At 38.0% G+C, this 23,483-nt stretch overlaps 2 protein-coding genes and 1 long non-coding RNA gene across 5 annotated transcripts; 1 reads left to right on the top strand and 2 right to left on the bottom strand.

The window, feature by feature from the left end:
• Positions 1 to 274: 274 nt before the first annotated feature.
• Positions 275 to 5,818, bottom strand: LOC103987102 (uncharacterized membrane protein At4g09580). Of its 2 annotated transcripts, none has more exons than XM_009405301.3 (4): positions 5,308 to 5,818; positions 2,019 to 2,289; positions 1,680 to 1,850; positions 275 to 615 (listed from the first exon to the last, which is right to left on the bottom strand). In XM_009405301.3, exons 1-4 carry the CDS (start codon positions 5,553 to 5,555, stop codon positions 484 to 486), a joined length of 822 nt encoding a protein of 273 aa, XP_009403576.1. In that variant the 5' UTR covers positions 5,556 to 5,818; the 3' UTR covers positions 275 to 483. The 2 variants fall into 2 exon arrangements, with proteins under 2 accessions (XP_009403576.1, XP_064967886.1); XM_065111814.1 differs by having other exon boundaries at positions 275 to 611.
• Positions 5,819 to 8,663: 2,845 nt separating this feature from the next.
• On the bottom strand, positions 8,664 to 9,434 carry LOC135613569 (uncharacterized). Its single transcript, XR_010487338.1, has 2 exons — positions 9,219 to 9,434; positions 8,664 to 9,128 (listed from the first exon to the last, which is right to left on the bottom strand). It is a non-coding gene; the product is annotated as an uncharacterized LOC135613569 (long non-coding RNA).
• Positions 9,435 to 16,918: 7,484 nt separating this feature from the next.
• On the top strand, positions 16,919 to 23,023 carry LOC103987101 (uncharacterized). Of its 2 annotated transcripts, none has more exons than XM_009405300.3 (6): positions 16,919 to 17,530; positions 18,952 to 19,077; positions 20,321 to 20,472; positions 20,558 to 20,636; positions 22,392 to 22,569; positions 22,700 to 23,023. In XM_009405300.3, the coding sequence occupies exons 1-5, from the start codon at positions 16,934 to 16,936 to the stop codon at positions 22,521 to 22,523; spliced, it is 1,086 nt and encodes a 361-aa protein (XP_009403575.3). In that variant the 5' UTR covers positions 16,919 to 16,933; the 3' UTR covers positions 22,524 to 22,569; positions 22,700 to 23,023. The 2 variants fall into 2 exon arrangements, with proteins under 2 accessions (XP_009403575.3, XP_009403574.3); XM_009405299.3 differs by having other exon boundaries at positions 20,558 to 20,687; positions 22,700 to 23,022.
• The last annotated feature ends 460 nt before the right edge of the window (positions 23,024 to 23,483 follow it).

The following is a 23,483-nucleotide window of genomic DNA, read 5'->3' as shown; positions in this document are numbered from 1 at the left end:
GGTTTTTCCCACATTTTTATTTGAGGGCTGTCTCCAATCCAGTTGGATGACCAGTTGGGACCCACAACGCTCGCATCTCCTGTCTGGACCAAGGCAGGAACCATATTCTCTCCTCTCTGGCAGAAGTGACGATGGCATCCTTGAGCTGACGTCATGGAACTTACGGAAGCAGACGAGAGGCTGTGGGGAGTCCTGTTTCCTGTGGGAACCGAGACAGATGAGAACCGTAGATTGTATCACCAACAGCATCGACAACAGGAGAAAGTCGAATCTCTACGACAACAAAAGCAGAAACTTCGTATCACCAATAGAAAGTTACACTTTGGTTCATTCTACAAGCTAAGTCGTGGGCGGATGAGGCAGGTTCGTGGCCAAAGAAAACAAAAAAAATGAGGGTTATACCTTACTTTTTCTAATGTTCAGGTGACAGAAAACAATAATTTGTCACAGAAAGCAAAAAAAGTCAACGCCAAGCAAGCTGCCTCATTCATATGTTCTCTTTCTCTTTAGGATTGTTGGAAATATGAAGACAAATCCAATAAGGAACAGGACCGCCAATGTCTTCAAGTCATAGAGATCCCTAACAGATTTCAAGTCCCCGAGAGCCAGACCTGCCTTCAGGTACAAAGCAGTAGAGTCTGGTTAGTCCCAGTATTGTATAGGAAAAGATATGAACAATGATGATAAAAGTTGGCCAAAGGCCAATGCTGAGTTGATTAAAAGAGAACAACAAACAAACAACCAACCAACCCAGAAATGCCAATAAAGAACAAGATGTTTTCAGATAATTCGCCAGAGCCTAGTCAATTATACAGTCATATGCTGAATGTTCAAGTTCAAGAGAAGCTAATCTAAACAATAGTACGAACTACCAAGGATGGTGGTAGATCTTCTACAAGTCGTACATTCTACTGGTCTACGGATCTTGCAAGTTCTCATCTTAACGCATTTTGTACAACACAGATGTGACATGTGTGCCATCAAAACTAGAGTAAGAAAGTCGGCATTCATATAGAGGAGATAGATACAATAATGAAAAAAAGAAACCAAAATCACTTTAGGTGTTGGTAAATCACAGTAACAGATGGCACCAAATTATAAAGCATAGAAATGATGACCCTCAAAATATAGAGGTATGACTGTCCATTTCATCCTCCCAAGTCCCAAAAAACCTTGTACACTGGGTTGATCTTTTTCTAAAATGATGGTCCTCAAAATCTGTAAATTTTATAAATGGAATCGAACCTAATGCTGGCGATACAGGGGTAGGCGCCTCATAGGCCCCAGCTGAAAGAGCTGGGCCATGTTGCAGGGTCAGCCTGTTCAGCCAGTGCCTGCAAAGGCTTAACTTAATATCTCAACTTGCAAGAGTGAAAAGATCAACAAACCTACGAGCTAGCCCCATATAGGTCAACCTTTTAAATACGGTGAAAAAGATCACTATTGTTGCTGAAATGTAACATACTAGCAAGTCTGAATAAAACTTTTAATCTCAATACACATCCATCACCAGTGAAATATAGGGCAAAAATGCAACAGCAAGTTGGTGCATCTTAGCTGGCTACACAGCCAAGCAAACTAGGGTGGAAATGAATGATATCAAGAGGATATTTGAAAATGAATAAAACGAAATGACAGTTCAAAATAAGTAGATTCTAGCAGATAAAAAAGAAACTTACTCTGACAGTTATGTAAGATGCTGGAACAAGACCAACCAATGTTGCAAGAAAGAAAATGCGAAAAGGAACATCAACAATTGGAGATGCCAGATTTATGAATGTGTTAGGTAAAGATGGGGTTATCCTCAAAAAAAGCATGTAATTTAGCAGCCTTTCTCTGCGTTTTGCTATCTGCATCCAGAAAAGAACAGATTCTGAGATGAGCAAATTGTTAATCAATTGATTCAAGTATGTAAAGAAGTAAGCCATAAGCCTGAAAAGGTCTCTAGAAAACAAATATAAACAGAGGCAGCCCAGAAAATAAAAGGCAAATTATCACACAAGGAACTCTGTCAGTACCTCTGCTTGGAAAAATCTCAACTTTTCAGGCCACATCCAGCTGACCAAAGGCCTGCCAATTAACTTGGAAAGGAAATAGCAGGATGAAGCACCAGAAGTTGCAGAGAAAACAACCAAAATAACACCTTTTATGACCCCAAAAAGAGCTCCAGCCAGTAATGACAAGAATATAGTACCAGGTATCATGAATGTCTGCATAAAGATGTAGATTGAACAATATCCTAATACAAATTTGGCTTGGTAATCTCTGGCGTATACGGCCAAATTATTTCTGCATAAGAGAATAACAGGAAAAGAAAAACTTAATACTATGCTAACTAAGTACAAGAAGTAAAGAAGCTGTGCATTATGTCATTTTTTTACTGCAAGCATAATTTCCATATTACATACAGATAGATCAGTTGTCTTGGATATTAATCCAAGTCAAATTGTAAGGAGATACTACTGCTAAGGAAAAAGAAAATAAAGTTCACAATGGGAAGTTTGCTACTTAAGCATTAAGCCAAAGTTGACATTAAGAACAGAATAAGTTGTGAACTGATAGGTTGTCATTCAATAGAAGATAGAAGGAAGTCAGGAACTCATTTGACAATATCAACACAAAGATACCTTTTTTATCAGACACCACCAGATAATTATCTTAGACTAGCCATGAACAAAAATGCCTACAACATGCCCTTTCCAATTATTTGGCTTATACTTGAATACTACCACTATTTAATTCCTATGCAAAATATGATGCAACATTAAGTTATTACAACAAAGTTATGGCCACAATTTACTTATACTTGAATACGACCATGATCCAATTCCTTAAAGACTACTATGATCTAATTCCTTTGCAAATATGATGCAACATTAAGTTATTACAACAGAGTTATGGCCATGGACAAAAGTGCCCTTCAACATGCCTTTTCCAATTATTTTACTTATAATTGAATACCACTCTGAGTTAAATCCTATGCAAATATGATGCAACATTATATTATTACAACAAAGATATGGCCACTATTTCTTGGTGAATATAAAGAACCGCATCGACAGAAGATTATAAGCAAATCTGAAACTAATTTCTGCTTAACTTGGAATAGGATGCCGGTACTGGTAAATCTGGAATAGAAAATCCAAAGAGTTCATTTAAGAAAAGGTTTCCCACAGTTATTCACATAATAGTACCACAAGTTCATCAGTCTGAATGAATAGTATACAATGGAACTACAGTTGGAGAATGAAAAAGGTTGTACAGAGTACAGACAATGAGGGGTGTTCACGGCTGCTTCTAAAAATGAACCACCAAGCACGATAACATAACAACAAATCAACTGGTTCCAGCCATCAATGATAGATATGCAAAAAAAAAAAAACATGAATCATATGAAGCTAACAAAATAAACTACGGCTTACAAAAGAACATCCTAATTCTTCAATGGACTATGTTTCTGAACAAAAATGAGAATCTTCAAAGTTATAAAAAAAAATCATTCAATGGCTCTGGCAAATAAACAACTTATAATTCAAAGTCACCAGCTAAACATCCTCCAAAACAGTCCCTAGCCCCAAAATATGACCATCCAATGAAATCTATATCTTTTATACTATGATAAATGGACCAGATGTACTTCTAAACCAAACCTATACAATACCAATCTTAAATTGAAATATATTGTATCACTTATTAAAAGAGAGACCAAAATATATAGTGTCATATCAATACAAACCCCATTCATTCATTCAAAAAAAGAAAAAAGAAATCCTCTAAACTGATTCCTAGCTCAATACTCTGATATCCCAATCTACATACATATTGTGAAGTAAGGGTACCGCGTATGATTAATTTAGTTTGAGCCTTCAGAGTTAGAAGTCCCTCCTAATGGAAAGACATAGTTGACTATTTTATTGTCAACACGACATCCATAACTCAATCATGGCTGCTTCACATGCTTTTACAAGAAACATAATCACCACACAAGAATACTTGGATCAAAAGAATATTCCTACAAACATGTATTACAAAAGATTGAACACATAAATTGATTGAGATGCATAGCTGTTGGTTTAAAATCTGAAACAAAGATAAAAGAAGGCAAGAAACCAGATACAAGAAAATAATTTTTCACAAGCTATCTAGAATCCTCATGCCATAGTGTTATGAGCAGGAAATAAGTTGATAAGCACATATGAACCAGGATGTCTCACTTTTCATTTTCATCTAAGGTGATAATTAAGAAATATAATGATATCTTTAACAAGTGTCCAACTAGTATATGATAATGCAATATCTCAGCCTCGCCAAAGAAAAATAGCAAAACACTAAGTTAGAGAAAGGGAAAAAAGAAGGAAAAGAACAAGAAGAATATGTCTGGGCTTGTTAAAATAATTTTGTGCAACTTTTTTAACTTTTAAATCAAAGAAGTTGCTTTTCTAAAATTTTGGCAGATTTAATTTCTAAAACTAAGAAGTTGCTATTGTAAAATTTGGGAATTTGTTCACATTTTCTGAAAGGTTTTTTAAAAAAAAGATAAACTAAAAAAACTTGTTTAAGAAAAGGTCATGACCTGTTTCTGACTTCTTCTAAAAGGAATTATGACACAATCACTCTTGACCTCGACATGCATCGCTATTGCAATCGCTGCCACCACCACCATCAATTACAACCACCTCCCTACCCCCACCACCACCACCATTGTCACCATGTCCATTGGTCACCAGCACTATTAACAACATTTGCACCATTACAAAGCATTACTACAATAATTGCTATTGTTGCCACGACCACCATCTCCTCCAACAATGCCATTGCTTGTCAAGACTTTGCTTCGCAGTAACATTTGGCCAAAAAACAATTTTAGAAACAAACTTTTCATAACAAACATTTGGCTTTCCATTGGTTTTCAAAAGTATCATATATATACATTTGGGGTTTTCTTATATGATGACAATCAAATTTTAGTAGCATCAGCAAAGCTAAATAGCCCCAAGGTTCTAAACGTTACATCTGAAAACCTATATCATACTTTTGCAGTGATTGTTAATCGGCGTTATGCTGATCGAAATGTTCATATGTATATTAGTGTGTGACCTATCTGGATGCATCTGACTAACTACTAGACGAAAAGATCACACATATCTAAAAGTATTGAATTAGGGAAGCACACCCGTACGATAAATAATATCTCAGGACGAGAATTACACGAAAGAAAATGTATCAATTTATGTTTTTCTGCAAGAAGAAAGCCAAATTCAAGCAGACCCACAATGGAAGTAGAGCTAAAGAAAGAAAGGAGCTCACTTGAGGACGCGGAGGTCGGAGAGGTTGCGCGGCAGCCTGAGGATCTTATCGTACTCTGCCTCGGGCATGGTGAGGAAGATACAGAACAGTCCAACGGCGAAGATCAAGAACACAGCGGCCGCGGCAGCCGCCTCCCACCTGGTGAGCGGGACCCTGGACTCGGCCCTGAGCGTCTTCTTGGCCGTCGGCGTGTCGTCGGCGGCGGTCTCCTCGTCGCGGACGATCGCGATCCTCAGCGGCGGCGCCATGGAGACGAGAGTTACCGGCAGCGGCGCGCGGGATCGATCCAAGAACCTGCTGCTGCTTCATGAAATGTCGCAAGATCGCATCATGTCATTGGAGCAGGAGGAGGAGATTCCGCGACAGAATCGAGGGGTAGATGCGGATTAAATCGAACAAGAATTGGGGATTTCCCCGAGGGAAAGCCCTAGAAAGTGGAACGAGAGGGGGGGGGAGGAAGGAGGAGGAGACGAGGGACAGCGGGGATATGTTGGAAGGGGGACGGTGTTGACACTCCAACGCTCGCGTCGACTCGATTTTGTTCTCGTGTAATGGGCCCGAGGAGGGAAGGGGGAGAAGGCCCACTTTATGACGGGTTTATTCGAGAGTTTCTTTTAATTATTTTTCTTTTTAGCTTTTAATTAATTTAAATCAGATTAGAAATGTATATAATATGAATAATATCATAAAAATACATTTACAATATACTCTAAAAGAATGACAAAAACGAAATAGATGCATTGAAGGGATGAATTAGTAATAAATATAATATATTTTGTTTATTGATATTACTATTTGTATAATTCGTTATTTTTTTAAAAAAAAATTACTTTTTTTAGAATTATTTTTTTTATAAATATACATAAATATATTTATTTAAAAATATACTATTTATAAGTATTAAAGGGATGACAAGCAGGATTATATGATAATAAGCAATATTGGAGCATAGGCTATAAAGTGATATGGAGTGATAGGGAGCATAAGCTAAAGACCATCAGTGATGATGACAATCGTAGGGATTGTGAGAAAGAAATATATAATAATGCAATAAAAAATAATTAGGATAAAATAATTTAAAAAATCTATAAATAGTAAACTCTTTTTTTATTGTTATAAATGAAAAAACTTAAATACCCTTAACAATTTAAATATATTTGATAGTAAAATGAAAATAAAAAACATTCAAAATCTTTTAAAGATTCAAATGTCCTAATTAGAAAATAATACTAGTTTAGAGTTTGTATTTTTATTTTTCATGATTATATTTGAAATAATGATTGATATATAATATTTTTTAATAACATAAAATATAAATATTATAAATAATTAAATGAAATAAAAAATAAAAAAATAAATGTTATATTTGAGATATAGATTATGCATAAATAAAGAAACTCAAATAGACAAGATCTTTTGAGTCACATATTTCATTTTAAAAAAAAATAAAACTCCAAATTTGTGTGATGACATTTTACATTTGAACTTGGTTTGATCTATTATTTCAACTTATGTTTACTTTTTATTGGTTTGAATATGATTGTGGGTGGATATCTAATTACTAATTATATTTCTTTTGTATTGGATGGTTTCATGAGTTATGATAAGTTATTGAAACTGAAATCAAATCATTATTTAAAATATTATTATTATTATTATAAATAAAAAAGATGATATTAGAATCTAAAATCTTACAATAAATTATCTAAATATTTACTGACTAAACTAGCTAACACCTTCTACATACCAAAATACTAACGATCAAAGTCTTGATTTGTAAATACTAGTAGTTCAAAAGCATTTTTTGATTTTTATGTAAAGATGATACATCAAGATAATATCGTGCTTGTGCAAAAAAAAAAAAAATCCAAAACTTTAACTCTTAAATATGATCAGCAAAAAAAAAAAAAACTCCCATAACTACAAATATTGAGTTTGTCCTTAACTCATGAATCATTATGACGTCCAACCTTGATGTACTTGTGATCTCATGACTGCACACAATGCGTCTAAATCAGTGTGATGTTGTCTCAGATATAGTAACATATCAAAGTTGATGGGGTCATTCTTATTGTGGCTATTCCACCATTTGATTTCTTGATTTCCCACCTTATAAATATATTGAATGCATATTATCGGATCTCATTGATAAAGGACCATTACTAGTAAAAATTATGAATTTTTAGCCTCTCAGTTATATCTTTAAAATAATATCATAATATATCATGAGTTTTTTTCCTTGAATTTAATTAATTAAAAATATAAATAGAATCTTATTTTTTATTTAGATTTATATTAGACACTCAGGTTTAGTTCACACGTAAGTTTCAATTAGTTTACGCGAGACATAAAATGTTAAAATATTTATTGGGTCCTTTTATAATAGTTTAACCTTTTCGGATTTGTAGAAACTTTCATTTGTATTAAAATTTTTGCTATATATATATATATATATATATATATATATATATATATATATATATATATATATATATATATAAAGTTACACAATACATGTTCTTCATTTGAATCTCACCATATACTCGGGGTTTCATGTAAACTATTTATATTGGGTCCTTTCATAGTATCTTAATTTTTTTAATTTTTAATCTTTAAACCATATCTTTAAGAGTATCAAAACTTTCACCAAATCTTTAGTATTTAATTAAAAATATTCATACAATACATGTTCTTCATTTAGGTTTATAGTACATGTTCTTCATTTACGTTTGGACCATATACTTGGAATTCATTCACACTTCAACTTACTTGTGAGAAAAGATATTAAAATATACATTGGATCCTTTCCTAATAGATTAATATTTCAAGATTTTTATTCTCTCAATCATATCTTTAAGAGTCATGAACTTTCATTCACTATATCAATTTTTTGCACCAATATTTAGTTTATAATAAAAAATATATTCGTATAGTACTCATTTTTCATTTAGGTTTGCATCATATACTCAAGCTTTGTTCACATGTCAAGTATATATTGCATCATTTTTAATATTTAATATTTAATCTTCTAATTATTAATGAACTTTTATTCACTGCATCAAAATTTTCATTAATTCTGTGGTATTTAATTAAAAATATTCATACGGGTTTGTTGATATGTCATGCCTAAACCAAACCTAAATATTCATTTAGGTTTTGCATCATTCAAGTTTCATCAAGTTGGCAATGAGAGAGACTTCCACTCCCCACATCAAGCTTTTGACAAGGTCTCAAGTCCTTTGTCTTTGTTTCATGGCCAATACTTGTCTTCAACTGGCCTACTAAAATCTTTTGAGTGACTGACCATCTCTGTTCTTAAACAACCATCGAAGACAAACTTGAAGAGATCAACAAAGTACAGGAAGATTATTGCATCTATTTCTGATATCTGATGGAGTACTGCTCTTTATTACAGTTCTCATGCATGTCTGCATCTGTAGCAGAACTGATGCATCCAGCTCACACATACTGGCAGACCTCATGGCTGCATCGGAGCTATGGAAACGATGACTCCGGTTAACATATGCCTATTTTTCTGTCGAAGGCAAGGGGACAAGGAGAAGGACTACTGACTGCAACCGGACTCGCGCTCGACGAGCGACTTGACATGGATGAACTCCTCCACCGTGCAAGGAAGCTTCAGCGGACCTGGGGCACCGGAGCAGTAGCCGTAGATCTCCTTGGCCCTGTCGAGAAGACCAGCAAAGCGTGGATGATTAATATAAGTTACAGGCATCGTGAGCTTCTGCAACCCCCCACCTCCTCCTTCCTTCTGGAGGCCAACTTCCACCGTTAAGTATCCGTTCTTCATCTTCCTCCTCCTGTCCCAGACATGGAAACGGTACACATTAGATCGATCTTAGTCAAGCGATAGGAGAGGAAAAGAGATAGTTACGGAGCAGGAGTAGAACCAAGGAAAGGTCCAGGCTTGTTCTTGGGTTACCAAGAAGGTCAATTGAAGGGCTTGTAATGGGGAGAATGATCTGATGGTGGTTTCCATGTGGGATGAATTTGATTTAATGTAGAATCGTAGGTGCAGATTTACTAATCCTGAAGACAGTCTCACTAAATCATTCTCAGTGCATGCAGCAGAAGATTGGCCAAAGTGAGTAGTGTTTGCCATTCAATGTCGGGAGTTGAATCAAAGGGATGCAAGATGCATGCATCTGCATCCTTGTTGACCTTTCCCTCTCTTCATAGAGGGTAACATCCTACCTAACGAAGCACATCAGAAATGATCACATCTGATCTCTCCATGCAACACAGTGAAGAGAATACCATTAAAGATGTTATACTCTTCAGACCTTCTTAATGAATCCCTCAGTCTTCTGTTAGCAGAATTCTACGATATAAATATAGATATACAGAGAGAGAGAGAGAGAGAGAGAGAGAGAGAGAGAAGTGGATGGTGTAATCCAATAATTACAGCTCTTCCTTTCTCTCACTCAGATTGTTGTGGGTGGGACCGTAATCAACCTAGCTGAAATGAATAATCCACTATGGCTTGTTTGATTGAACATGGACTAATGGAGATTCTCCTCGTCGTTTCTTCTCACCTTTTAGCTTCATGCGTTGAAGGACTTCATCCTGTGCAGCTACAGATGCCGTAGTCCACTAGTCCACGTCTGTTCCATCACTGTGTTGATGCTTGACTTCTGCTCTCCGTTGTTGACTCCCATGGAATGTTTTGGACTCCCTCGACATGGACCTCTCTCTACGGGCCATGAACATACATAGAAGAGAAGAAGGAAGAGCTCTTTTGGTGGTTCACAACAAGCCATCACTTTATCGGACATCACGACTAAGGGACGTCTCACAGTCCGGAATCATAAAAATGTGTCTGCACGAGAGAGAGAGAGATAGAGAGGGAGAGAGTTGAGATTGGCAATGGAAAGCAGGTTCACAGGAGAGGGAGAGCACAACATTTCAGATCTCTGGTTTTCTCCCTCCACCTTTATAAGTTCCACAGTAAGAAAAAGAGGAGAGAGGCTGAGATCCAATGAAAAAACTAACATTATCTTAAAATATATCTGAGTACAGTCCCTCTATTGATACTCTGCATCTCCTTTGCTGCTCCTCTATCTGACTTGATATTCTCAAAAGGGGAGACTGCACCACATTTGATTCAAAGTATTGACTGGAATCATCAATACCTCCCATTGGAAACTATGAATTTATCATTCTTGATCTCTTTGAATCAGTTTTATGCTTTGGTTTTGCTTCTTTTTCGAGGTTAACGGATTCTTCGACTTAAACAGAGGAAGCATACAGCTATTTTTGACTGTGTCTAATCATGAAAATTAGTCAATACGGTAGGAGATTTCATCCATTGGTTCTGACAAACCTGCTGAAGCTTATTGATCCTGGAAAACTCTTCTGATCATGAATTTTGCCATCAATACTGATCTATTTTAGTTTCATCAGAAGGATCGCAATCTCTTTTCTTCCTCTTCGAGTCATGAAATTTCTCTGTGACTCGTAAAAGAGATCCGATTGACTGTGAAACCCTGCAGTCAAAGTCTCCGAATCCCACAAGTGACAAAGTCAAGTCTTTACATGTACCGTCTTCATACGGTGTGGCTGATATCACTGCATCACAAACAAGACTTCTTCATGTGCCCTGTCATAACTTCTGATGCCATATTACTCACCAGGCTGCATGAACTCCTCTGTGGCATTCACTTCCAAAACAACGTAATCGTAAGCTAGCTAATGATCCGAAGGGACTTAGAAGAGAATTCTTTACATCTGGCTAAGGTTCTACCTCGCATTTGGAGGTGATTAGATCCAACGCCATGAAGTATGGTATAAGCAAACAAAGTCAATATTCTCGGAGATTTGGCTTCACATCCAACCGTACTGATGTGGACGCCCAGTTGACACGTACTCTTCACTCCCATTTGCATGACCGGGAGCTGGCCGTCTAAGGCCATTTCTGTGGACTACATCTCTTGGTCAATGCTCCCAAGTCGGATTCTGGATTGGCGTATGAGAGAATAAACTAGTGTTCTATGATAGAAAACCCGTCTGTCGTAGCAAAAATGAGATAGGTCTCCTTTCAGAGAAGTTGAAGACAAGAAAGGCAAATGGTTTTGGTTTGGAAGAACACTCCACATGATCCATCAAGTCATCTGAAGTTTTACATGGATTAAAGATCTAATTACTAGCATGTTTAAAGCAACATGAATGGCATAAAAGATATCTACAGCCATAGATGATCGAAGTTGTGTTAAAGTCAAGGCTTGCATTACTAAGAACAAGAAAAGGGTGAAAGCAACTGCTAACTCTTCTTTTGAGTCTTTCCTCTCAGGAACAGTAGGCTAAAGAATGGTTCCAAACGTTCATGGCAAGTTACGGCAGCACCAAAGCCCACAAATTCCATTCTTCTCATTGACCAAGGGCAAGCTCTCTTTTATATGGCCTCCACCACCCCCTCCCATCTCAGCACTGGCCAGCTCCCCCTCATGGGCAACCACGGCCGTCGCCACCACCACCACATAAGCTCCTTCAACCCTTCGTGGTGCTTCAGACCTTCCCCAACAAAAGAAACCCCAAAGAGAGCAACTCCAAACGACAGAATCCCCACCACAGCTTCCTTCCCTTCTCTCCCAAAGCAGAAGCGTCTGTTTCGCCTTGGGTCCATGTCCGTCGCCCTATCGTCGCCGCGGATAGGCTGCATGGGACAGATCAAGAGAGACAGGTCATCTTCTCGCGACTCGACCTCCTCATCCTCCTCCTCGTCGAAGACCAGCGGTTCGTCTTCGAGGGAGCGTGGCAAGTTGCTGAAGATCACGATGGCGCTGTTGAGGAGGAGTGCGAGCGATCCAACGAGCTCGAGGGTGGGGGGAGCGGAGGACGACGGTGGCGTGGTGGGAGCTGGTGTCACCGTTGCTGACATGGACCCGCCGCTGCCGGTGGTGAGGCGAGTGGCTGCGAGGGATGAACTCTCGGTCAGTCTGTGGGAGAGGAGGTGCGGCAGAGGTGAACGGAGACAGCTCCAGCTTCAGCTGCCGCAGCAGCAGCAGCCACCTCGTGCTTTAGCTTTGATCTCTTCATGCAACTAATACTGTTTACTTGGGAGAAGTGAGGCGATTAATGTCTTCGTTAGTGCAGTGAAACGTTACAGAATTAATTCTTCTTTCTTGATATTCCTATTGGTTGATTCCCCGGAGGGCCCACTCATCCTGGAAGGGCCCCACATTTTGACCCCTCGACTCCCTAGTCTCGCGCGGATAACAAAAGCCGTCCGACCCCTAACCCTCTTTGCAACCCTAACCCTACCCCTAACGCCGATCTCCTCTTCCAATGCTCAGCGACCCCTCAGCTGCCGCCGCCAAAGGCCAACGGAAGCGCAAGGCCGGCGAGCATCCAGGCGATGGGGAGAAGGGCTCCAATTCGGGCCGGAAGCGGTCGAACGAATCTTCGGCCGCTGACAACGCTGCCATCCTCCGGGGCGCCATCGAGTTCCGGGACCAGACTGGTCTTGCTCCGACCAAGTCTAACTTGGCTCCCTTCTACGAGTTTGTGAAGGGCTACCTTACCGATATACTCTCACCGGGCCAGGTGTTCAACAGGCTTCGCCACATCCGCCACAAGTACAACCATTCTGCCGCTGATACCGGCGATGACCTTGTTCTCAAGCTCGCTGCCAAGCTCTGGCCCGAGGAGGAGGTAAAGAAGGACAATAAGGAAGGGAAGAACCCGAAAAAAGAGAAAAAACACAATTCTATCGCCCTCGAGGAGGATAGAAATGCAGAGAAGGGGAAGAAAGAGGAAAATAACCCAAGAAAAGCAGAGAACGCGAAGAAAGAGGAAAAGAGTCCCAAAACACACAATTTGGTTGCCCTAGAGGAGGATAGAAAAGCAGAGAAGGGGAAGAAGGAGGAAAAGAGCTCGAACAAACCGAAAATACTCAATTCGGTGCCCCTCGAGGAGGATAGAGATGCTGTGAAGAGGATGAAAGAGGAAAATAACTCGAAAATACAGAAAATACACAATTCGGTGACCCTCGAGGAGGATAGATATGTGGAGAAATGGAATAAAGATGAGAAGAGCCCTAGGAAAGAGACAAAACACAATTTGATGGTGGTTCGGGTGGATAGAGATGCAGAGAAGGAAGATGATAAGAAGGGCAAGAAGGGAAAGAAGGGAACGGACTCAAAACTAAAGAAAAAGCAAATTTTGGTTGCTCCCGAGGAAGAGGATGAGGAAATGGGAAATAAGATCAGGGGCGAGGAAATGAAAAATAAGAATGGGGAGGAATGGGGAATTGAACCTGAATCTTTTCCTTATTTGACCCATCATGTGGCAGAGCATTGGAAAACTAATGGTTTGCCAAAAGCATCACTGGAAGTGGGGATGAAGCTCATAAATAAATCAAAGGCGAGAGCTTTGGAGGACAAGTGGAAGCGGCACTTGGAAGATGAGATGAAATTTGAGATGAATTGGGCGAAGACCTGCAGGGAACTCTTTGCAATGCTGGTAGAGATGCATAAGACTATGAGGTGATAGATTACATTGTATTTTGCTATAAGGGCTAGTTCTCTTTCTTTTGTATCTGATATCGGATCTATTTTAGTTTTTGGTGCTGGAGGGTATGTATAATGTATCCATATTAACTTATGCTTATATTTTGGGATGATGTAGTATGCTTGTTTTACTCTTCGAACTTTATGTTTTGTTGACTCTTCTCTAGTTAGTTACCCTTGAAATAGCATTATTAATTAATGACATTGTCTTCTGTTTTATCATTTTCTTGCCCGGTATGTACTGAAACTGATCAAAATTACAAAAGAAAAATTGAGTGATGTTATATTTGTTTGCATTGCTTGCTGCTAAGTTTTACTTTTGGCAATTACTTGGTTATTGGCATAGCCAGTAATGGTGTTCAGATTTTTTTCGGGTCCCATGTATATGTTTATCATGCTTAATGTAAAGTATATGGTCTGGTCTAAGGTGCTGGTCTGTTCATTGAATTGAATAAGAGATCATTGGTCAGGGCTTGTGAAGTGTTTACTTATTTGCCTGTTTGGGGACATGCTATCATACAATTTTTAGATCCGAGCATTTAAGTTTGTGGTGGCTTATATGCTTTGACTTGCTTATTGTAATGAGTCTTCTTCAAAATTTTGTTTTCTCCTTATCGAGCTTTACACTTTAAAATGTATGATAGATTTACTTTGCATATGCTGAAACTTGTTATAGCAACAAACTAGTCTTACTATGAATGCAATGTATTATTGCATCTTACTGTCATTTCAGTTTATTTTACTTATCTATTGGTCCTTGTTGCATCGATGCATTACAAATAAACACATGTGAGTTGATGGACAACGAACCAGAACCGTTGTCATCCATTTGGCATGATCCAATAGGAGAGATAAAAGTCTACTGCATGCTAAAATAGACTGATTTTTCATCTTAGACTTTTGCCTTTCATGTGAACACCCCTTACCTAATTGTATTAAGGATTAGCAGAGTCTAGTACCATCTACTTCACAGTGACATGGTTTTCCATATTAAGATTTGCACAGCAGCTGTGTCAAATCATTCTCAAGTGAACCCATTTGATATACTGATTGGAGTACATTGAGATCTCCCAAAGCTAGCAAAACCTATTGGGCAACAAGGTTATACTCCCTAGATATAAACCTGTTCAACTTTTAATCTATCCTGTATAGCAAGTATATTAACAGAAAGATCTCCAAGAAACCAGGGACCTGCAGTCATTTCCTTTACAAAATTGATGACCCCCTTTGTGTCAGTTTTAATCCATAAAGTTAGATGGGTTAAGCTCTTGAACCTTCCTCAAGCCTCCAGCAGTGCAAGATCTTAGCCATAGTAGGACAGCTACATTTGTTTTTTACAGCTCCAAAACACAGAACTTTGCCACAAGCCCTTTTTCAGCACAAATCCTGTAGCTGCAGGAATATAATGGGAGAATGTGAGACCCAAATTAGACGGTTGAGTAGTTCACATAGATATTTCTACTAGTGGTTCGAATAAGATGGTCGATTATCGAATAATCATCAGGCTCAGCATTGACCTTTTTGATTGACTTTTGAGATTGCCAAAGCTTGAAAAGTACATTCGGTGCCAAAAAATTATTTGTTTGTGCTGCCAGTTTGCAACATTCTTAAGATTTTTAAGAACACTTTTGATGCATGATAAATGCAGTTTATTATCATCAGGATTTTGGTATTTTCTCTTGGAATATAAAGGTTAAAATGATTCTTAGGTACTAGGTAGGTCCCCTTTAATTGAGCAACCTACAGTGACTATTAGGGATCCAGTGTCTATGAGACACTTGAAGGTAAAAGTAATGCTGCAAATGGAAGTTGCAGACACAATCATTTAGATGCATGTCTTTAAAGTGGTCTTTTGCAGCTGCAACTAAGATATCCGAAGTCCTACGGATGACGATCCCACGATCCCGGAATCGCAGTGCGAGGAGAGGGTCCTCGGTGAGCACGGCAAGTGCAAAAGCATCATGAGGACCGAAATAGCAGACAAAATGTTGCATTGCACAGGTTGTGTTGCCTCCCAGTAGTTATGCAAGCAATTAATCCTAGGACAGTACACATATCTTGTGCAAGACGAAGATTGTATAGCATAGATTAATCTTTTCTTATTTACAAACCATGGTTTAGAGTTTGTTGGAAGAGCCTGTGCAAGAAAGTCACATAATTTTGAGATGAATGACTGTTCCAAGTCAATATGTATATAAATCTACTTTGTCGTAATTTGGATGAATTGCTAGAGACCATATATGTATATAAATTGTTTTGTTCAAGTATTATGAACTGGAGATAGCTTCTACAGTTGCAGGAAAACAAGAAGTACCCAGATCCATGCAGATGACTTCTTAAAGGCAGCAGCATTCAGATGTTTGGGATCACAGCTGCAGTCAATCACAAACAACCTTTTCTTGCTCACAAACAGGTTGAAGCAGTCATGCTGTGATCTAGCAAAAAGTGATAGTGTTTCAACTATCAACTATTCTCTTTGTTTGCAGTGCTTAGTCCTCCCCTTTTATGTGTGATAAATTACTTGTACAGGTTCATGGTATGTTGTACTGCTTAATTGATGGAACTTGCTCGACCTATTTTAGTTCTTGGATTAGTTACTGGCCATCATCTATGCTATGCATGATAGCTTGATGGATGGTCATATTAAAGTTTGCTTGAGAAAACTATGTTTGTGACTTACATGTAGGCATTGGTGAAATGTGATCCTACCTAAACTACATAACCCACATGCTTGAGGTGCAGCACTACATGAGCAGTTTATGATGAGCAAGTTCTACTATTGGTTCATAAACCTGATGCATCAGGACCTACTTTGAGAAAGTGTGGCCTGTTTCACAAACAATACTGGAGCTAAGGTCAGTGTTTTTTGCTTATTATTGAAACAAAAGTTTAAATCAGCATACTGGTATGATACATAATTCATACTGAATTAGTCTATATATATATATATATAATAGGATGTATAGGAATATATGTAATTTTACTCTTTTTTTTTTGCCTTTGTGGAGCCAATTAATGTGGAATAAATGTTTGATTCGAAACTTGAAATAAAACGGCACCCATCAAACCGGTACGACGAGCTTACAATACGTTCCGGTATGAAGAAAAGTTCAAACCGCGTCTCGGCGCGTGCGGTCGAACCCGAACCGGCGGCGCTGAATCGCGTCACCGCCGAGATGCCGCTCCCCGTCCTCTCCCATCCGCCTCTTATCACTGCCACTACCCCACGCGGTGCCGGTCACCGCCCTTCACCGCGTTCTATCTTCCCGTTCGCTTCCCCCTCTTCCGCCCCAAACCCAATCCCCTTCCTCCGCCTCCCATCGATCTGTGCTCCTTCTCTTCCTCCTCCTCCACCACCTCTGCTCCCTCCGCCAGTGGGCTTCGAGAAGCCGCCGCCGAACCCCTTCCGTCCCCCGAGCTCCCTCCTCTTGCTTATCGTCTTCGCAGGGCTATTATCTGCTTGGGCCTTCTTCCGCGCCCTCCCTGCCGACTTCCGGGAACGATGGTGCCGCCTTCGGGAGTCTTCGAAGGGGGCGGAGGCGAAGATCTTGGAGCTCCCATTGCACCTTATTCAGGCCGTCATTGCGTCGGAGGATCGCCGGTTCTTCTACCACATTGGGGTTGATCCTTACGGGATCGGACGCGCTGTGGTCCGTTACCCTAAAGGCGGAGGCGGGAGCACCATCACCCAGCAGGTAAATCGCTCCTTCGCCTCTGATACTCTGTTACTAGATTTATTGTGCTTGCTTAGATCTTTTGTTGGACAATTTGGCCAGAAATGGCACAAGATCACAATCTGAGGGAAGAACAAGTCAACCATAGTAATTGAACTAGTGAGTTATTAGTTTTCCAAATTGTTTGATAATGTTACTGTTTGGGTTTATATAGATATTCTCAAGTTATTGCATCTATGATTATTCTGCTATTGTGGATTCATTTGGGATATTATTTGATGAGGAACAAAGAAGATACAAACATATTACACAACAAACAAGTTCTTCAAGGGCAGCATTAACTTTAAGTTGAAGAACAATGTAGCTTTATGTTGTCCCATGATGCTTCGCTTGTAACTCAGGAGACAACCTATGAGAATGGTACCTTGCCAATGGGTATGTCAACAATCTGAGGCATAGGAAAGCTTGATCTTGATCTAGAGGGATGCTACCTGAGAGTTTGACATTTTTTTAATCTATTAGACAAGTCTTTCTATTCAAGAAAAAGGCACAAAGCTCTGTGATAGAAAACTCTCCCTGTCGTGGTACAAGTTATTTTCAAGAGACCTTTTTTGATAGATCATTTTCTTAAGTGACAAGCTCACTACATGTTTGTAAATTCACTTTCTAGATCACTTACAATCAATGAGTTTCAAAAATAGTAGAAGTTCAGCTCTCTGATGCTTTGGTGTGGTTTCAATGGTGATTGAGTGGATAAACTAGTATAAGTTAATGTTCCTTTTCTGTGGGTTAATCTATGATTACTATTCCACTCAGAATATCTTGGTTGACTATTAACATGTGTTACAGTATAGCTGCCTCCTAAGACTGGAAAAGTATGTGTCTTATTCTGCGGGGACTATCTCTCTTTTGTCCGTAACTCATAGTATTATACAGATACCCATGTGTGATTAGAATTTTGGAATTACATTATCTCGGAGGTCTTACCCTGAAGCTGCCTAAATTTCATTTCCGTGTGAATTATGAGCTTATTCTTTTAAGTCTTAAAAGAATATGCCCTTCTATTAGCTGATGACAACAAGATTTTTTGCTTTATGATTTCCTTCAAATACATAAATGCATACCTTAAATAGTGACATCGGAGATGCTTACTTTTTATTGTGGAATTACTGAAAGAGTCTCTGAGCAATAAATGCATACTTTTTAAAAAAAATTACAGTCAGGTACTAGGTTATGCTGATAGTGCTTTGTTATTTGTTAAGTTTATTCTGTATTTCCACCAGTGGTGGAGCAGAGAGTGCTGCATAGACATGTCACATCTTATTTGCAATGGAAATTGTTGTAGCATTTTATCTAGTTCTGATAGGATATACTACTAAACTTACGAGCATTGGGCTACTTAATTTGTCGATAGCAGATTACTAAACCATTTCATAATGCAGCTTGTGAAGAATGTCTTCTTGACAAGTGAACGGAAGATCTCAAGAAAATTTTTTGAGGGAATATTATCTCTATTACTGGAGAGGAAAATGTCGAAGTGGGAAATACTGTACTCTTATTTGAGCAAGGTATGAGTTCCAGATTGTTGACAGATACTAGTGATTTATAGATTTCTCTTTTCTTTCTAAAGACTCTAACTCAAGACAGATTTGCATTGTGAACCCAATAAGCAACTTAAAAAGTTTAAACTCTTACGTCTGGACATGGGAGAGTTTATTTTGGTCTAAAGCAGTTTTTGTTATATCATTATTCATGAGACTTTACTGTTGCAGTTTGATGATGCAGAATGATTTAGATCGGTTTGAATTTGCAAAATGTCAACTTAATCTAGCCTTGCAATATTAGATAAATATAACATGTTCAGTTGGAAGACTAGAAAATAGAAGATAGAAGATAAGGGTCTGAAAAGAAAAGAGAAGAATATGTAAAATTTACTGGACAAGATAGTATTTATTTCAAAGCATCATCTACTCCTTTTAAGTTCATCACTTCACTCAAGTCATTATTTAAAAACCTGCCAAACGACTCCAGATCAATGGAGTGTCATCCTAAAATCCATTGGTCTTATGTCAATATTCTATTTGTAATGTAATAACTTCAATTTTACAGTAATATCTGCTACTACGCTTTCAGTAAGCCGATAACACGTCGTAAAAGGTTAGCCGGTTCCTTTGAGTTAGTGATCCAAACTTTATTTTGATTTTACATTTTCTCTTTGCCATCAGCTGAAACAAACATTTTACATGTTGTGAGAAACTTCCATTGACCTGCAACATATCATCTTTATGTGAGATTTACAAGTACCATATATTAGCTTCCACATGTTTTATGAGTTTTCTGAATTGGATTGAATATTATTATTTGTTAAATTTATATTTCCATTGACTTCTTCAAGTTTTTAGGTTATTGGCCCTACTTATTTCTGAAGTTTCTCCGATTTAACAGAACTGTTAAAATGTAAAAACATCCAATTCCCTGGAAACATGACAAAGATTCATATGACAGTTGGAGTTAATTACATATTTCACTGGGACGATTTCTGTTGTTGGGCTTTGGAAGATTTTAATTTCTAGTTATGAATTCATTCTACTTAGAAGGTGAGATTCTCTAGATGGGTTAATATTCCTTGTGATTCCTGGAAAAACCCATTTCAATTTTTATGGTACACTGGAATGATACTTTATTACCCGTGAGCAACTCTTTCAATGTATTGTAGATTTACTTACTATTGTTAGCAGTACTGAAGATATGATACTGAGTTAGTTCCTTGAGTTTATCAAGGTTGTTTTTACTGTTTGCTGTTCTTTTCAGATGTACTGGGGACATGGTAATTACGGGATCGAATCAGCATCACTTTTTTACTTCAGAAAACATCCTTCTCTTCTTAACTTGGGGGAGTCGGCATTGCTAGCTGGGATTTTACCTTCTCCCGAGACCTTTAATCCATTGACAAGTCCAACAAGGCAAGTGAATCTAAATTTTGGGATTTATTGCAGAAATCCAATGACAACTAGTTGTATTTGGAAAATTTACATTTTAATATGACAGGGGCAAGAATTCTCAAGCGAGGGTATTAAGGAGAATGGTTACTGCCGGATTTCTTGATTTGGAGACCGCACTTGTGGCTGTGAGTCAGCCTCTTTACTTGCATAATATTAACTTTGAAGATGAAAACAAGGTAGTTTGTTGATCATCTTTTTCTTCATGAAATGATTTTTTATGCTACTTGATATTATCAACCTTCAAGTTACAGTGTTTGATATCTTACTAGAATTTAGTGGATAATAATATAGACCATGGAATATGATTTCACTTGGATCGATACAAAATGGATGGTATGTGCCGGTTTGGACATGACCCGGTACGTGGACTGCCCCTGTTTCAGGCGATCTGGTCCAACCTATTATAAAAAGAAAAGAAAGACCTTTTGACACGAGCCCTCTTTGCCATCCACGTAGAATCTGTGAACAGATTTGTTGTCGCCCGCTGTGTGCCACCAATTTCGGATATCCTTCCTCTTCTCCTCCTCTTCCTCCTCCTCCTCCACTGCCTCTTCTTCCTTCCTCCTTCCGCCTTCTTTCTCCACCACTGTCTATTCCTTCCTCTTTGAATCTTCCTTCCTCCTGTCCTTTTTTTCTTGAGTCTTCATTATAGACAAGTGTACCATGTGTCGGTAGATCAGTACCGACCAGTACGTATCAATCCGGCCAGGGACTGATATGGGTGGTTTGTATAAGACGTATGTCCTTGATATAGATAGCAAAATCTATGACCAAATATTACTAGTAACATGACACGCTTAGTGGTGTTGATTCTTGTAATTTCTCACCAACCCGACACAATTGCAACATGAAATTATCAGCACATGTTTTGGTTATACAGTTTTATCAAGCTATATGCATGGGGGTGGCAATTCTTGAACTTATCATCAACCTGTCAGGAATACAACATGATATTATTGGCTTCCGGTTTAGGTTGTTCAGGTTTGCTATATGAAGAGGGCAACAAAATCAACCTGATTTATGAATGTTTGAGTTTCATATAAGAACTCAGCTTGTTCAAGTCTTGCCGTGTCAAGAATCTGGTCAAATGTGGTAAACAAGTCATGCCTTGGTTGATATGCTATTAATTCTGTGCCTCGTGTAATTTCAATATCAGTGTATGTTGTTCAAATGAATCATAAGTCTGGGGTTCTTGACTTGCCTGACCTGACCTGATCTTACCTGTTTGTATTCAATGAATAGTTATAGGATTTTTGGATAGATCTACCTTATGTAGATGGTTCATGGCCGAGTTGAAATCTTGGCATGGTTGTTAAATGGGGTCTGTATGAACATCAATTCTACATCAACTTGACACAACACAATCAATTAATGACCCATATTAGTCTCATGGCAAATCAGCATACATCATCGCAGCTTTAGAGTGGCTTATCAGCTTTATAGACACATATACATGTGGACTTGGACCTGCATCCATCAAAAATATTTTAGAATGGTTTTGAAATTTGCCTCATCAATCACCTTCAAACCCTGTCATTGGAAGCTGTGATGCTAGCCACTGAATTCTAGCTTCAGATTTTTGGCATTGGCATGATAGCTAGTCCTAGAATTTAAAACATTGATGTGCTCTTCGAAGTTTACTTTGCCCCATCCCATGAGTTTATTTTGTCATGTTGCTGTGCAATAAGTTGTCTGTTGCTGTGGCTTAAGAATAAAACAACATCATAACGGAAAAGCATACAGATTCATTAATATATTTGCAACTCAACCTTGTGGTTGAACCATATATTTAGACATGCTGTCTCCATGATCTATTTAATATTTTGAATCCGAGTGACTTAGAGATTGCAGGAAGATCATTTTCAACCTTTTGCCTGCAGGAATATGAGCATTGCAGGAAACATAGAGGCCTAAGCTCAATCAAAGATATTTGGGACTGGGAAATGGCAAGCATACTTCACGAAGCAAGAGAAAATATGGAAAAAAATGGACCACAGGATGTACAAGTATAGCCATTAATGATTTCTCTGCAACATCAACAGTATCTTATTATGCAGAGTAAGGCACAATACTGTATCTTGCTTATAAACCTATATTTTGTTTCTTTTCTAAATGTTGTTAAATTTCAAAGCATATCAGAGAATAACTAACTGCAAGTCCATATCACCCTTTTCAAAAATTTTTGAAGATGGAGTTTTCTTGTAAACACATGGAGTGCTATTCAGCCAATTGACACCCTTAAGGATTGCACAAGCAAGTGGAAATGTGGCATACACCATTGAAGGTAATGGATCTGTAGATATCGGCAAATATCGGAGGAAAAGTAAGAAGACAAAATTCTTGGCAAGCCTATCACCCGACCATTTCATTTCAATCACTAAAGTAGTTAATTTTTTAAGGCTTCTTGTTCATTTCTCAACTTTGTCCTTTGTACTATAAATGTGTCAAAAGTCTTAAATATACTTTAAATTGTATTAATATAAAAGCATAATCATTTTTTTTTCTGTGTACAAAAATTGTATTTCCTTTTGCTTTTGCTTTCAGTATTTACTTTAAACTTTTAAAAAAGTGAGTTTTAGTCAGGTTGCTCTTATGTTTTAGGTGATCGAGAAATGGTAAAGCTGGATACAATGGTGCATCTTGGAGTTGCAATAATGAGCTTTATGTATTGCACCATTTTTTTTAGTTATTTTATTTTTTTAAATAATATGAGTAATATATTTAAATTGGTTCTTTCATTATTTGTTTTCATTTCTTTCTAAGTTTAGCTTTTACTTATATATCTGCATAGTTTCCATTTGATACTTAACAAAATAATAATTATTTTTTTTGACTTGTGGTGGAGAGAGGAACACATCAAGTATGGCTATTTAGATTTTTTGGGATATATAGTGCAAATAATCATAATAACACTTCACCTTGCATCTATTATTTTTTATATCTTTTGATTCAATTTATATATGAAAATGGTT

Source organism: Musa acuminata, chromosome BXJ2-6, assembly GCF_036884655.1.
Source record: "Musa acuminata AAA Group cultivar baxijiao chromosome BXJ2-6, Cavendish_Baxijiao_AAA, whole genome shotgun sequence".
NCBI lineage: Eukaryota > Viridiplantae > Streptophyta > Magnoliopsida > Zingiberales > Musaceae > Musa > Musa acuminata.
This window is presented reverse-complemented; position numbering and strand designations above follow the sequence as displayed.

Excerpts from the sequence above, each read along its gene's own strand:
- LOC103987101 (XM_009405299.3), top strand. The coding sequence starts at position 16,934 with ATGAAGAAAAGTTCAAACCGCGTCTCGGCGCGTGCGGTCGAACCCGAA. Across the intron at positions 20,473-20,557 it reads CCATTGACAAGTCCAACAAG|GGGCAAGAATTCTCAAGCGA; the intron begins GCAAGTGAATCT and ends TTAATATGACAG. Across the intron at positions 20,688-22,391 it reads ACTTTGAAGATGAAAACAAG|GAATATGAGCATTGCAGGAA; the intron begins GTAGTTTGTTGA and ends TTTTGCCTGCAG.
- LOC103987102 (XM_009405301.3), bottom strand. The coding sequence starts at position 5,555 with ATGGCGCCGCCGCTGAGGATCGCGATCGTCCGCGACGAGGAGACCGCC. Across the intron at positions 2,290-5,307 it reads TCCGACCTCCGCGTCCTCAA|AAATAATTTGGCCGTATACG; the intron begins GTGAGCTCCTTT and ends TCTCTTATGCAG. Across the intron at positions 1,851-2,018 it reads TGAGATTTTTCCAAGCAGAG|ATAGCAAAACGCAGAGAAAG; the intron begins GTACTGACAGAG and ends TTCTGGATGCAG.